Source organism: Mesoplodon bidens (assembly GCF_964165515.1).
Source record: "Mesoplodon bidens genome assembly, chromosome: 15".
Lineage (NCBI taxonomy): Eukaryota > Metazoa > Chordata > Mammalia > Artiodactyla > Ziphiidae > Mesoplodon > Mesoplodon bidens.
The window spans coordinates 44,746,911-44,762,365 of NC_138171.1; the positions used below are offsets into that span (position 1 = coordinate 44,746,911).

General features: G+C 51.7%; 1 protein-coding gene and 1 long non-coding RNA gene across 3 annotated transcripts; one reads left to right on the forward strand and one right to left on the reverse strand.

Annotated features, from left to right (window-relative positions):
- Nucleotides 1–5,315: 5,315 nt before the first annotated feature.
- Nucleotides 5,316–10,373, reverse strand: CDIPT (CDP-diacylglycerol--inositol 3-phosphatidyltransferase). Its single transcript, XM_081256826.1, has 6 exons — nucleotides 9,915–10,373; nucleotides 9,681–9,815; nucleotides 8,788–8,941; nucleotides 8,269–8,350; nucleotides 7,601–7,682; nucleotides 5,316–7,481 (listed from the first exon to the last, which is right to left on the reverse strand). Exons 1-6 carry the CDS (start codon nucleotides 9,955–9,957, stop codon nucleotides 7,336–7,338), a joined length of 642 nt encoding a protein of 213 aa, XP_081112952.1. The 5' UTR covers nucleotides 9,958–10,373; the 3' UTR covers nucleotides 5,316–7,335.
- Nucleotides 10,374–10,815: 442 nt separating this feature from the next.
- LOC308629231 lies at nucleotides 10,816–13,278 on the forward strand. 2 transcript variants are annotated; one of them, XR_014017638.1, is made up of 3 exons: nucleotides 10,816–10,959; nucleotides 11,307–11,506; nucleotides 11,812–12,152. It is a non-coding gene; the product is annotated as an uncharacterized lncRNA (long non-coding RNA). The 2 variants fall into 2 exon arrangements; XR_014017639.1 differs by lacking the exons at nucleotides 10,816–10,959; nucleotides 11,812–12,152 and adding an exon at nucleotides 12,999–13,278 and having other exon boundaries at nucleotides 11,176–11,506.
- The last annotated feature ends 2,177 nt before the right edge of the window (nucleotides 13,279–15,455 follow it).

Sequence of the window (15,455 nt, forward strand, 5' to 3'; positions counted from 1 at the left end):
AGTGGAGAGGAAACTGAGGCAGGAAGAAGACTAACCCAGTCAGGCTGATGGGAGTGTGGGCCCAAAATCTGGTTGCCAAACAGCCAGACTATCCTTTTGGCAGTCAGCTTTCCTAGACGCTAGCTGGGGGAGATGATGCCACAGGTGAGAGGATGGGCCTGTACCCCTTGGGATGGTTCCTGTGCCATCTCTTCTCACTGCCCTTTCCTCCCAGACCCCAGCTTGGCCTGGGAGTTCTGGAGTCTTAACCCTCTGGCTGTGGGTGTATCCATCCTGGCTTCCCCACCTCCGGCACTTGGGAGGCTTTCTCTGGCGCCACCTGCTGGTTGAATCACACACCTGCACGTGGCGTCTGTGCATGCGTCCCTTCTCAGATGGGGGTGTCAGATCTGAGAGGAAGTTACTGCACCAGGTCCATAGGAACTGGAGCACCTCCCTGGGCTTCTGATTTGGGCTCTTCGGAGCATTGAGGAAGGGGTGCCCCCTTCTCCCCCTCCCCCATGATCAGTGAGGAGCCCTTATTTGGGCGACGGATCCAGGTACAATCAGTCTGGGCACACAAATGGAGGCTGCAAGGTGCACCAGCACTCCCACCCAGGTAGAGCTGTAGGTGCCAGGCCTGCCTGGTCTCTGCTGAGGAAGCAAAAAAGTCTCGAGGTAGAGAGAGAAGCTTGGGTGTACTAGCTGTGCAACGAGAATGCAACCTCCCTGATCTTTTCCTCATCTGTGAAATGGGCCAGCAGTTCCCCTCCTGAGCAGGGTTAAAGCTTTTTTAGGGTCTTATTCCTTTTCCCCCACTGGGCCCTAGCCCCATGAGCTCTTGTCTCCTTCCAGCTCGAGTTGCATTGGTGACCAGTAGCTCCACTCAAGTCTGAGCTGGTTGGGGCCGGGGGCTGTCTTTAGCCCACAGCACTTGGTGGTGTCATCTCAGTGTGGATAGAATAGGCAAAGGGGTCAGCTCATCCACCCCTGCTTCCTGCAAATCCCCTACATCTTCCCTTAGGAGAGGTAACTGATTTAAAGCTCTTCATCTGGTACCTGGCATGTGCTAAGTGCTGTGTTAGCACTGTTTATAGCCAAGGGCCTCTGGCGATAAGTGACAGCAGGTAAGGTTGCCCATGGAGGGTAAGTTCCTTCCTGTCTTGGCCACGGCTCCCGTGGCCATCCTTTGACCTTGTCATTACTAATAACCACAGCACCTCTGAAATCAACTCGTGCCGCCTCACCCTCGCCTTCCAACAAACATTCCTCCGACTCCAGGCTTCAGTGACCTTGTTCTCAACCACTTTCTCAACGTTGAACCCCACGCCCGTTTCGTTTCAATCTTGCCCAGCTTAGATTTTGTCGTCTGTTGTGTAATTCACTCATTCTCAGTCAAAACCTCCCTCAGAAGAGGGAACCCTCCTATGCTGTTGGTGGGAAAGTAAGTTGGTGAAGCCACTATGGAAAACAGTTTGGAGGTTCCTCAGAAACTAAAAACAGAATTAACCTACGGTCCAGCAATCCCACTCCTGGGCATATATCCAGACAAAACTATAATTCAAAAAGCTACATGCACCCCTATGTCCCTAGCAGCACTATGCACAATAGCCAAGACATGGAAGGAACCTGAATGTCCATCGACAGATGATTGGATAAAAAGGTGTGGTACATATACACAATGGAATACTACTCAGCTATAAAAAAGAATGAAATGCCATTTGCAGCACCATGGATGCAACTAGAGATGATCATAAGTGAAGTCAGTAAGAGAAAGACAAATACCATACGATATCACTTATATGTGGAATCTAAAATATGACACAAATGAACCTATGAAACAGAAACAGACTCATGGACACAGAACAGACTTGTGGTTGCCAAGGGGGAGGGGGTTGGGGGAGGGATGGTGTGTGAGGTTGGGGGTAGCAGATGTAAGCTTTTATATACAGGATGTATAAACAACAAGGTCCTGCTGTATAGCACAGAGAACTATACTCAATATCCTATGATAAACCATAATGGAGAATAATTTTAAAAGAATGCATATATATGTATAACAATCACTTTGCTGTACAGCAGAAATTAACATCATATTGATTCAGAGCTGCCTGTGAAGCACAAGCCACAGGGGAGGACTCAGCTGCAGGGAACAGCAGCACAGTTCTGGGGGCCACAGAAGAAGTGCAGAAACCAGACTTGACAGACTACACAATTTTGCCTAGATCTGCCCCTACATGGAGCAGCCAGGAATAATTTAAGACCACATAAGGGCTGAGTTTTGAGTGGTGGCAGATGCCCGCTGACATCCCACTGAGGATGTTTGATTGTCCCCCTGTATTCCAAACCAGATGTCTTTGGATGGCAATCTCCTTTCTCTCACCCTGGGGTGGCCAGAGGGGAAGCTGGATTAGATGTAGGGGGGCAATAGGGTAAAGGTTTAAAAAATTATATTCCATGACTGATTGCCTAAGATTATGTATGAGAAGTGATCCTAAGTAATGAGAGCTAAAAAAATAAAAATGAATCAACTATACTTCAATTAAAAAAAACCCCTCCCTCCCTCCTCGCCTCTTCCCCACCCCACGATACTCAGTGGAAAAAGCCCCATCCCGACTTGAACCAGCTACTGCCCCCTCCGCCCTCCCTGACCAGCTGCGTGTTCCTGGAGGAAGAACACCCCACCTACTGACTGATCTCATTTGAAACTCACGGCAACAAATCTCGAGAGACCTAAGGGCTTCTGACTCTGCTTGTCTAGCTTGCGTGAGATCCCCTTCAGAACAGCTGTTCACACCCCCTCTCCTCTCCACCTCCCACACCCCTGCCCACTTTCTCTCACCTCTGAGAAAGTAGAAGCACATGGGGCAGGAAGGCCCTTTCCAGCATCACATGTAACAAACGACCCCATCTGGACTCTGTCCGCCTTCCTCTTCCCACGGAGGCCGTGTCCCGCTGACCCCAGCTCGCCCCCTTTTCCTCAGGTCCTCAGAGTCCACTCCTCCGTCCCCACCTCCTTTCTCTCCTGCACCGTCTGCTTCTCCCCGTCTCCTGGATCGGTGTCGCCAGCATATAAACGTGCTCTGCTCCCTCCCACGGAGAACCGCCTCTCTCAGCCCTACATTCCCTCCAGCTGCCACATGTCCTCCTTCACGGCCAAAGTCCTCAGTTTCCATGCCTCACCTCTCATTATCTCCTCAAACCACTCCAGTTAGCTTCTGGCTCCACCCCTTGCTTCATGGAAATGGCTCTGTTCGGCATCACCAGTGATGTCCTTGTTGCTAAACCCAGCAGTTAGGTCCTCTCGTTCAGCCTCTCCCATCATTCAGCACAGTTGGCCACCCCTCTTCCACCCCAGGCTCCCGTGACCTAGCCTGCTGCACTTTTCTATCCACCTCCCTGGCTGTGTCTCAGTTCCCTTGGCCAGCTCTACTTTCTCTGCTCAGCCGCTAAATATGAGTCACTCTGAGCCTTGGTTTTTTTCGGCCATGCCGTGCGGCTTGTGAGATCTTAGTTCCTTGACCAGGGATTGAACTCAGGCCCTCAGCAGTGAAAGTGCAGAGTCCTAACCACGGGACTGCCGGGGAATTCCCAGAGCCTTGCTCTCGTACTCAGCTACATTCTTGGCCAGTCTCATGGCTTTATATTCAAAAATCCATTTCTCCATCCCTGATCTCACCCCTGAGCTCTAAGCTCATTTCCAATTGATGACTTGATGTCTCCACATAGATCTCCAATGGCCATTGGGCTTGGCCACATATATGACCTATTCAGGCCAATGAAATCTAAGAGGGAGTGACATCACCATCCTTCTTCCTTGTCCATGTTAACCAGCAATATTCCAATATTGGCCTGGGTCCCAGAGAAAAATGTCCAAGCAGAGCCACAGTTGACCTGCAATAGACATGCAGCAGGTGGGAGAAATGTTTACTGTATTAATAGATTTGGCAGGGGAGCGGAGGGGGGTTGTTACCACAGCATAATCTAGCCTATCCTGACTACATGTACCTCATAAAGTTGTGAAATCCAATAAGGTAATAGAAGCTTTTTTAATGAAGACAGGTTTTCACTGTCTCCCCAGCACTTATTGTAGAGTGGGGGAGACAAGATATACCTCTGTGGTTGGAAAACAGGCCTTGCTGGAAATACAGTGGAGTTCCAGCTCACACCGGAGCCCAATTCTCAGTCAGTCCCTTGGTACCACATTTATCCTTGAAGTTCCCTTAAATTGCCCATTAAATACAGAATGGTGTGATCTGTGATGAAGATCAACACAGACCGTTTTCCTCCAGCATCGGAGCAAATGGCTTTTCTTTGGCTGAATACCAAATAAATTGATTTGTTGAAGTACGCCTTGTATAAGAAAAATTTGTCTTTAAACAGCAAAACCACACTCTGTATGGTAAGACGCTGCCTACCAAATCTATCTGCTCTTCCTCCTAGTCCCACAGCTAATCTCTTTCCCAACCTCCCCTGCATGTAGATGTGGCCACGTGACTTGAGTTGCAGCCAATGGAACGGGAGTGGCGGTAGCACGTGCCAATTACCAGCCTCGTGCAGTCCTCCAGGTGCACCTCTGCCTGCATGAGATGAAGGCAAGCAGGGTGTTCTTGGAAGCTTTGTGTTGAAAATCACAGAACTGTAAGTCAGGAGGAGCCTGAGTCCCTGAATCTCTGCTTCAGGAGCTCCCAGTCAGGAGCTCTTGATTAGGCCTTAACATGAGTTAAAAATAACCTATCTTGGGACTTCCCTGGTGGCACAGTGGTTAAGAATCCGCCTGGCACTGCAGGGGACACGGGTTTGAGCCCTGGTCCCGGAAGATCCCACATGCCGTGGAGCAACTAAGCCCGTGCGCCACAACTACTGAGTTTGTGCTCTACAGCCCACAAGCCACAACTACTGAGCCCGCGCGCCTAGAGCCCATGCTCCGCAACAAGAGAAGCCACGGCAATGAGAAACCCACGCACTGCAACGAAGAGTAGCCCCCAGCTCGCTGCAACTAGAGAAAAGCCCGCGTGCAGTAAAATAATTAATTAAAAAAAAAAGATATTGTTACCTATATTCCTTGAGGGGGAACGAGGACCCTGCCCCAAGGCTGCACTATTGTCTCTTGACATCTCCTCCCTTGTTTCCCCATTCCCTCCCTTCTCTGATTAGCAACTGTTTGAACCTGCCCTTTGGAACTCAGGGAAGGTCAGGGAGGCTGAATGAAGCCTATTTCCTACAAACAAGAAACAGGAGACACAGAAAGGATTTGTACCTGGGAGCCCCACAGGGTCCTGCTGGGTTTCATTAGCGGACCAGCCAATATATAAAATGAATTTTAAAATACAGAATACGCGTAGACGTGAAGAATTTATTTAGACACAGAATCAGTGAGTAGCAGTGGTTGCCTCTGGGGAGAACTGGGAGCTTAAAGTGGCAGGAGACTTCGTCATCCTTTTGTAATGTGTGCAATTTACTATTTTGACATGTGAATAATTTGCCTATTATTTTGAAAGATTCCTTCAGCACCTCCGTGTGGCCCTCAGGGTGAAGTCCAAAAGCCCTCCTGGGTTCCTCAGACTGCCGCAGGCTTCCACCCCACCTCTCTTCAGCTCTCCAGCCACCAACCCCCAGTGCTCGGTGTTCCAGCACATCAATCGCTTCCATTTGGCAACTGCTCAGGGCGCTCTCTGGCCTCCCGGCTCCCTCAGCTGAGAATCAATCCTCTCCTCTGCATTAACCCTTCCCGCCCCAATTACTACTACCAGATTTCTACTTAAGACACCCAAAGCACTACAGCACATTCTAACCCTATCCCCCAACAAGCACCTCCCTAACTGCATCATCTCCTTTCTGGCTATACTGTGGCCTCCTTTCCACTGAATCCCCTGGGCCTAGAGCAGTTGAAGCTCAATACACATCTTTTTTTCAGCTTGTGGGATTTTAGTTCCCTGAGCAGGGATCAAACCTGTGCCCCCTGCAGTGGAAGCGTGGAGCCCTAACCAATGGACTGCCAGGGAAGTCCCTCAATACACATCTGATAAATTTCAGCCCTCTCAGACATGAGGCCCTCTTGGCTAAATGATTACAAGGACAAAATAAGTAATATCTGCCAAGAAGCCCCAGCACAGGGTCTGGCACATATGGTAGGCTCAATGCAGTCTTAAAAAGAAAGCTGGTGCCAGACAGCTTTCTGCTCAGATAGCAGGGATAGCTGCCAGGGACAGATGCCTGGGACAATGTCTCCTATGATAAGTACCCAAAAAACTGTTTAAGAGGGAACAGTGATTCTCAGTGTAACTGGGAATAATCAATCAGCTGGAGTTTATTAAAACTTCAGACTTCTAGGCCCATCCCTAGAATTTCCAACTCTGAAGGTCTGGCACAGGGTCCAAGAAGCTGAATTTTCAAGAAATATCCCACAGGTGGTCTAAGGACCACACTCTGAGAAACCAACCGATCTATTTGTGAGTATTTAAGCCGCTACGATATGTCAGGTCAAGGTTAATCTTCTTTGTAGGAATAGAGAAAGAACAAGAAGAGTCTGTGCCCTCGTGGAGTTTACATTTTAGTGAGGGTAGAAAATATCAGGTACACAAGTAAAGGTAGATAGCCAGTGACGGTGTTGTAAAGAAAATAAAGCAGGTGGGCAGAGGACATGGAATGCGCTTGGGTGGCAGGGAGGGGATCTCTCTGAGGTCACTGAGGAATGACAGGAAGGAGCCAGACAGTAAAATACTGCGGGCAAAGTATGCAGATGGATCATCACTTTCCCCCAAGCTCCCCTCGACCCAGGCCCTGGTCCAAGACTATCTCAAAGGAAACCAAGTCCAGAACACTGATGTTCCCGCCTTTATAATCAAGGCTTTCGGAGCCAGGACAGAGATTGCAATGGGGATCTCGACAGCACCTTCTCTCTGGCCCATGGTACCCACAGGCTTCCTCTATCTAGCCAGGGGCAGAGGTCTGAACCCCTGCCTTTTGGGAAACCTGGCCCCTACCCCACCTCCCTTACTCAAGTGTCCCTAAGGTCTCAGCCAAGCCAGATCCCAGGGCTGAGCCAGCAGGTGTGACTATGCCCGATCCTCAGACAGCTCTCTTGGGGCCCCGGGAGCACTGCCCGTGTGGGTGGGGCCTCCTGAGCATCCTTCCTGATTTGAAGTCCAGGTCCCTGGAGATCACAGGGGTGGGACTCGTCCCCAGGATTACGGAGAACATGACATCACCAAAGAGGCTGGTCCCCCTTCCCAGCAGGTTGGACGACACATTGGGAAGACGTGAGCCTGGGACCTCCTAGGAGGGACAGGGGTGCCGCATGGCACAGTGAGACTCCCAGGGCAGGTGGGTAGCCAGGGGCTGGAGGTTCCAGGATCACTTCTTTTTGGCACGATCTGCTGCGTCCAGGGCAGCCATATTGCGGGCGGCTGTGATCAGGTGGATGACACTGATGAGGGACTTGAGCAAGGCGATAGGGGCTGTGATCCAGAGGCCCATTCGGAAAAGACCTACAGAGCCAACTGTGGGAAGGGAGCAAGGGCGATACAGAGAAAACAGGATGTGGGTGAGGGAGGGGCCTTCGACTCCCCGGGCAGGCCCAACCCCCTCCCATCCTCCTGCCCAGCCCCTCATCTCCTACCTAAAGGTCCCTCGGAGAAACTGAACAGGTAGAGGAGGCAGTAGAAGAGCTCATTTCCAGCACACAGGGTAAACAGAGCGGGCTGCACAGACAGCAAAAAGGCTGCTTAAGCAAGAGGGTAGGGTAGTGCCCCCGATCCCCCAACTAGGGGCCGGGGGGCCAGGAACTGTACTGCAGAAAGAGGGGTGCAGGGCGGTACGGGTAGGATGTGGGTGGGCATAGGGGGAACAGGGCAGATCAGGGAACCTACCCAAGGCCCTTCACCCTCCCCTTCCGCACGGAGCTGTGGGCAGCACTCACCACACCACAAGGTTACAAACCAACAGGAAGATATTTTTACAGGGCTGCCCCCTTGAAGCCCTGGGCCTTACCTGGAGGTGTTACACCCTCGAGCCCACCCGGGGTAAAGACTACACTCCTTCTCACGGCCTAAGGCCTTTTGAGAGCTGGTTCTGCACACCTCTCTGGCTTCTTCCTCCCTCCCTCTCCCCTCAAGCCACTCAGTTCCTTCTCCCTGGGTGCACCTGGGCCTCAGGCCCACTTGCTTTCTCCAGCAATTCACAGGGCTCAGCCCAGGAGCCCTTCCCACCAATCCCACCCTGGGCCCAGGGCTCAGCCCAGGACTTGCCCGTAAGCTAAGTGAATAGGGAGGGGCAGCAAATGCTCACTCTGGAGGTGTAGTAGATGCGAAGCACTGGATTTCCAGACAGGTCAATCATCTTGTGACTTTCACTGCCTCGGACCACAGAACTTGGGGAGAAAGTAGGCGGAATCCATGAGCTTTCATTACTACGAATGCCCACCTAATCCACATTTCAACCCACACAAAGTAGGTACTGGGATTGCCTCTGTTGAACAGAGGAGGGACTGGGACACAGCTGAGGACCACTGTCTTGCCCGAAGTCACACTACCTAGCTGGGTAGCTGGGGAAGAATCAGGATTCAAAAGCCCCGTGCCCCTTCCCAAGGGATGTTAACTCTTTGGAATCCTCAGAAGGGTTTTAGGGATTACTTAATCCAACTGTAAAACAGGACTGTCGCTAATTCAGAGATTTGCCCAGGGTCCTTCAACAAAGCAAAGCTAAAAAGGAGACCTCCCAAGAAGCCTGAAGACACCTCCCATATGGTCTCACCCCTCCCCACCGTAGTGTCTTCTTCAACCAGTCAACACCCCCAGAATCACTGACCTGTGGAGGTGCAGCCAGTGGCTGGCAACATCCAAGCTCATGCTGAGCTGGAAAAGAAGGGTGGCGCGAGGGTAGAGCAGGGCCAGGTTGACCAGCAGACACATTGTGGAGCACCGGTCTGTCAGCATGTCCAGCATGGCCCCAAATCGGGTTCCTGAAAAATGGCAACTATTAGGTGGACGGGGGCTGTAAGGGGGCAACGGATCTGTGACAGAGGCCATATTTAGCGTATCACTCTGATGCAGAGTCTAAGAGAGAAAAGGCCCACAGTCCACTGCCTGGGGAGGAAAGCAGACTGCTATCGTTGGAATACGAAGGTCAAAGGTCAAGGGTCACCATACCATAAAACAAGGAAGCATGGCAGTGTAGAGAAAACAGTGTAGAAGGGAGTGAGGAAGCACTACAACTCATCAATCCCAGAACCAAGGACCCAGGTCTCAAGACAAGGAGACCTGAAGTCTTAGGGAAGTCTTAGAGGTGGGTCTGAAGAACAGATTAAAAAATTAATCATCTCTCCAGAAACCATCTCCCTTCCCTCTCCATCCTCCCTCTAAACATGCTTTCTGGAATCCTTATGGCTTGTGCCTGGCATACAGTAGATGCCCCCAAAACACCTGTTGAATGGATTTTTATTCAGAGAGGCCTCCAGCACTTGCACTGCCATGCCGGGTCTTGGTATCTCACACCCCTCGCTATCAATGAGTTCTTCTCCACAGCGAGCTTAAATCCCTTCTGCTACAAAATCAGCCATTCTATTCTGCTTTCTACAGAGATGGGAATGACAGAGCCTTCTGATTCCCGAGTACCCGCCCACCCCGAGGTCCTGAGGAAGCAGGAAAAGGGGGCTGAGGGTTGTTGGGTCTCAAGGCTGGCTGAGAAAAGGTGTCTGTCACCTTGATTAAGGACTCGAGCAGCGTGTCCATCGAAAGCGTCCAGAAGTCCGCTGAGCAGGTAGAAGGAGGAGGCCGTGAGAGGGCAGCAGGGCATGAAGTAGAAAGAAATGATGGCGAAGACAATCCGGGCATAACCTTGGGATTGAGACGGCGGGGGGAGACAGGGCAGGATCAGGGAGCCTGCCCAAGGCCCCTAGCCCTCCCGTTCGGCCCGGAGCTGCGGGTAGCACTCACCGATGAGGTTAGGCACAAACAGGAAGATATTTTCGCCTGGCATCGCGGAGGTCCCCTGGCCGCCCTGGGCCTTATCTGGAGATGCCAGCTCTCTCCCAGCCCCGGCGGAAGGCTCACCCTCCAGCCCGGCTCATCGGCCGCGCCCACTGCGCGCAGGTCCCCGCTGCCCCAGCCGGTCCCAGGTGTTAAAGCTCTTTGCCTGCCGTAACATGGGCCGACACAGCTGTGCGCGGGGCACAGAGGGCGCGCACACCACGCCCTTCCTCTGGGCAGACGCAGGCCTCCGCCTGCCCCGCCGGCGCTCGTGCCTCCAGCTGCGGCCCCTGTTCCTCCAGCTGTGCTTAGCTTCCGGAACCTACTCTTCAGCGTTCGTCCTTGAAAAATTGGAGAAAGGAAGAAGAGGCTTAAGAAATGACTGCGTCCCCTTTAAGACCTGCCCTCTTCCTTTTCCTTTTCTTCCTTCCGCCCCTTTCCATCGGTTCGTACCAAAGTACAGAGGGAGGAGAGGGGGCAAAGAACCATCAACGCTGAGCAAAGGAAGGAACTTAAAAGGAGAGGTCAAAAGAGAAGGAGGCCTAGGTAAAATGTCTCTACTTTCCTTTCTGCGGAGGATATGACTCCTGAAGACAAAGATAAGGAAAAAAGATCCCGCCCTCCCGATTCTTTGCACCCCCGAGAGACCAGGTTATTTGGCACAGCCCACACTTTTTCTTCCCCACCCCCCTTTCTCCGCCCCCATTTTCTCTCGCAGGCTCCACGCCAAGAGATGACAGCCAGAGAGGTTGCAGGGCGGCCTCGGGTGGGGTTGCTTCTCGCGTGCCCCTAGTGGTGGGAGGGTTAGGTGCCAGGCTCCACCCTACGTGATCTTCCCAAGTTTCTCAAGGCCACTGGCGCGGGGGTCACTGCCCCCAAGGAGGGACCTAAGCGGGGTGGAGGAGAGGCCGGAGGAGCGAATGCGACAAGCTGGGAAAATGCCCTCCCAGCTTTGGTTCTAGAATCCCTAGTCTCCTGGCAACGGTGCTGCTGAACCTCCGCAGACGCCAAGGTTTTTATAGCAACGGGTAGCGGCGCCGCTCCGGGTTCCCCTCTTTCCAACCTTCCTCCCCAGCTCCCAAATCCCCCGGCCCCCGGCCCATAAAAAGGGCTCCTTAGACCTCCCCGCCTCCCCTCCTGCCGAGTAGCCCAAGATTTCGACCCATTTGCCAGGTCGGGGGCGGCAAGTGGGCTGCCTTGTCTTGGGAAGGGTCTTGGGTGGGGAGAAGGGAAGAGAGGCCCCTGCTGGGAGAAGTGAGGGGGGCGGGAGGCGGGTGTTGTGGGAGTCCCACCTCCTCCCTTCCCCAGGAAGATTTAAGGCAACGATTTCTTTTCTTTTCTTTTCTTTCTTTTTTTCAGAGAGAGAACTGACACAGTTCTCCAAGGCCGTGGGGAATGGTGGTGTGTTGGGTTTGGGAGAAGTGGGCTGGTTTCGCAGCCTAACCTGAGCTTCCACTGTCCCCAGGGGGATGGCATCCACTGCTACCAGGAATGTGGAGAAAAGGGGCAGCGGGCAATCCCAAGCTACAGCCTCTGCAGCCTCCTTGGGTGAAGGTCCGGTGAGCATTGGAGAGGAGTTCTTGGGGTGGGGGTGAAGTGAAGTGGAGAGCTCCTAGGCTTAGGGCACTGAGACCGCCAGCCTGGAAACTCTAGCCTCAGCCCTGAGCCCAGAGCCCCCAGCACTAGGCCCCTGAGGTCCCCAAAGGCTGCCCTCCACTTCCAGGACCTTCCAGGCCAAATTGCAAGACCCAGCCGTCCAATACCAGACTCCTTAGACCCAGAGCCTGCAGCCTGGGAGCCTCCAGACCCAGGACTCCCATATAGGAACGCCCAGGCTGAGCCCCTCTGACTTTCCCTTTTCCAGAAGGTTTCCCATTCTGAGGAATTCCTGACACAGATCAGCACAGAACTCACTGATGAGGCCTTGTTTGTCGCTGCCTACCACATGAATCCTGTGCCCATCAAGGAAAAACAGACACAAGACCAAGGGGCTCATATCCCAACACGGCGAACCCCACGCCAGGACCCGTGTCCAGAGACCCTCCGATACCCCTAGTTCCAGTCCCTGCTGCCAGTCATGCCAGCCTTCTCATTCTTCCTGGGGCATGGCAGGCACACTCCTGCCTTTGGACAGGTGATGTGTGAGGGGCCCCTGGGAATTCCAGGTGGAAATGCTCTGTAGACAGTTGGAAATATGGCTTCAGAACTCAGTGACAAGGTCTGGGCTGGTGATAGAGATCTGATCTAGGAGGAAGCTGGCAGTTGAAGGGTGTGCAGTTGCCCTGGTTGGGGGTGGGGTGGGGGGATGGAGCGTTGTGCAGAGTGAGAAAGATAAGGGGCGCTGAGGATGGAGCCTTGGAGAACCTCTCCAAGTAAGGGGTTGGCAGAGGAGGAGAGAGGGGTTCACGAAGAAGGTAGAGAAGGAACTGACAGCAATGTTTATTTTATTTTTTTAAATGACTTTTTAAAATTTATTTATTTATTTATTTATTTTTGGCTGTGTTGGGTGTTCGTTGCTGCACGCGGGCTTTCTCTAGTTGCGGCAAGAGGGGGCTACTCTTCGTTGTGGTGTGTGGACTTCTCATTGCGGTGGCTTCTCTTGTTGCGGAGCACGGGCTCTAGGCGCGCGGGCTTCAGTAGTTGTGGCACGCGGGCTCAGTAGTTGCAGCTCGCAGGCTCTAGAGTGCAGGCTCAGTAGTTGTGGCGCACAGGCTTAGTTGCTCCGCGGCATGTGGGATCTTCCCGGACCAGGCCTCAAACCTGTGTCCCCTGCATTGGCAGGCGGTTTCTCAACCAGTGCACCACCAGGGAAGTCTCAGCAAATGTTTATTAGGTGTCTGTTATGAATAGGGAATGATGGGTAGATTTGTGGATGGATGGATGGATGGATGGAAAGAGAATGGTGGGTGGATGGATGGATGGATAGGTGGGGAATGGTGGATGGATAAATAGATGGATGGGGGATAGGGGTTGGATGGATAGGTGAAGGATGGAAAGATAAAAAGACATGAACCTTGAATCTAAAGTCAAAAGACTCTTATTCTTTTCTAGGGAGCTCTGCCTAGCAACTTGACATCTGGAGGATGATCCCAACTCTGGTGCTGCTCTTGGCCTCTCGTGCCCTCCCCCTGCTCTGTTCCTCTAGAACATGCATCAAAGCTCCTCTTTCACAACTCATTCAACAGTTCGGTTTTGGGGTGATTCCTGGTCATGAGCAACATCACCCCTGAAGCCTCCAAAGGGTTCTGGAACCATCACACACCTCTCCACCCTCAGCTAGCAAGGACACCACCAGAAATCAAAAACTTTAATAAAGTGACAGAGATCCTTCCCTCCTCTCAGGCTGGGCAGTGCTCTCTGTGGGGTGATGTGGGAGGAGTGCCCCTCCCCCCTTTTGCCAGATATGTGGGCATATTATTTTATTTATTTATTTCCTATTCCTTTTTTTTAAAAAATCATCTTTATTGGAGTACAATTGTTTTACAATGTTCCTATTCCTTTTTTTTTTAACATCTATTGGAGTATAATTGCTTTACAATGGTGTGTTAGTTTCTTGGGCATATTATTGGAATGGCTTTTTTTTCTTTTTGAGTGATTTTTCTTTTTTAATTTTTTTTTTTTTTTCGCAGCACCACGTGGCATGTGGGATCTTACTTCCCAGACCAGGGATCAAACCGGCACCCCCTGCAATGGAAATGTGGAGTCTTAAACACTGGACCATCAGGGAATTCCCCTGGAATGGCTTTTTTTTTTTAATTAATTAATTAATTAATTTATTTATTTATTTATCTACTTATGGCTGCGTTGGGCCTTCATTGCTGCGCGCTGGCTTTCTCTAGTTGTGGAGAGCGGGGGCTACTCTTCGTTGTGGTGTGCAGGCTTCGCATTGCGGTGGCTTCTCTTGTTGTGGAGCACGGGCTCTAGGCGCACGGGCTTCAGTAGTTGTGGCATGCAGGCTCTAGGGCACAGGCTCAGTAGTTGTAGCGCACGGGCTTATTGTTCAACGGCATATGGGATCTTCCTGGACCAGGGCTCGAACCCATGTCCCCTGCATTGGCAGGTGGATTCTTAACCACTGTGCCACCAGGGAAGCCTGTGGAATGGCTTTAATTCAGGCAGATATCAACCTATTATCCATCAACCTGTTGGCAGAGATGAGTTCATGGGTCCAGACACAGCCTCCCAGCCAAACTCCAGCACCTTAAGGTGCCTGTGGCATCTGAGAAGGTCCACCTTTGCCTCTGAGGAGCCCCTCTGGCCACCAGTGTCAGTGTTGAGGTCTCCCCTCCACGTTTTGGAGCCGCATGGCTATGGAACACATCATGCCTGTTACTAACCAGAAGGCAGTGCAGTAGGCTTTGTGACGTTTGCATTTAAATCCCAGTCTGGCCACTTATTGGAGCCTCCTAAGGAAGTCAGTTCACATCTCCCAGCCTCTCTTTCCTTATCTGAAAAATGGGAATAATTGTCCCTGTCTCACAAGGGCCTTGTGAGAGTTAAAAACATAATGCATACAAAGTGCTCATCACAATGCCTGGCACAGAATAAATGCCAAAAAAACTTAGGCTATTATCAAGGTCAGTTTGCCTTCTGTTCTAAAATCCAATCCTCTTTTGAGTGTCCTAAAAATGTTTCATTATATTTAATTATAAAATTTTAATTAAGGAAAATGCAGTTGACTTGGAGAAAGACTTCAAGACAAACAGGCTGAGGCTTCCCTGGTGGCACAGTGGTTAAGAATCCGCCTGCCAATGCAGGGGACACGGGTCCGAGCCCTGGTCCGGGAAGATCCCACATGCTGCGGAGCACCTAAGCCCGTGCGCTACAACTACTGAGCCTGCACTCTAGAGCCCTCGAGCCACAACTACTGAGTCCGCGTGCCACAATTACTGAAGCCTGCGCTCCTAGAGCCCATGCTCTGCAACAAGAGAAGCCACTGCAATGAGAGGCCCAAGCACCTCAACGAAGAGTAGCCCCCGCTTGCCACAACTAGAGAGACCCTGCACGCAGCAACGAGGACCCAATGCAGAAAAAAGAAAAGAAAAAAAAAAGACAAACAGGCTGTAAATTCCCTATAACGTTCAAAAGTAAAGTAGAAAAGGACACCCGTGGGAAACCAAACAAGCTCATTGTTTATGAAAAGCTGCAAATCTAATACTTGGTAGACACATAACAGCAGATATGCTTAAAATGCCAAAAAGGACTTCCCTGATGGCGCAGTGGTTAAGAATCTGCCTGCCAATGCAGAGGACATGGGTTCGAGCCCTGGTCTGGGAAGATTCCACGTGCCACAGAGCAACTAAGCCCGTGCGCCACAACTACGGAAGCCCGCGCTCTAGAGCCCGTGCTCCACAACAAGAGAAGCCACCGCAGTGAGAAGCCTGCGCACCAAACAAAGAGTAGCCGCTGCTCGCCACAACTAGAGAAAAGCCCACGCGTAGCAACGAAGACCCAATGCAGCCAAAAATAAATAAATGCCAAAAAGATTGGGGGAAAAAAATGGTACAC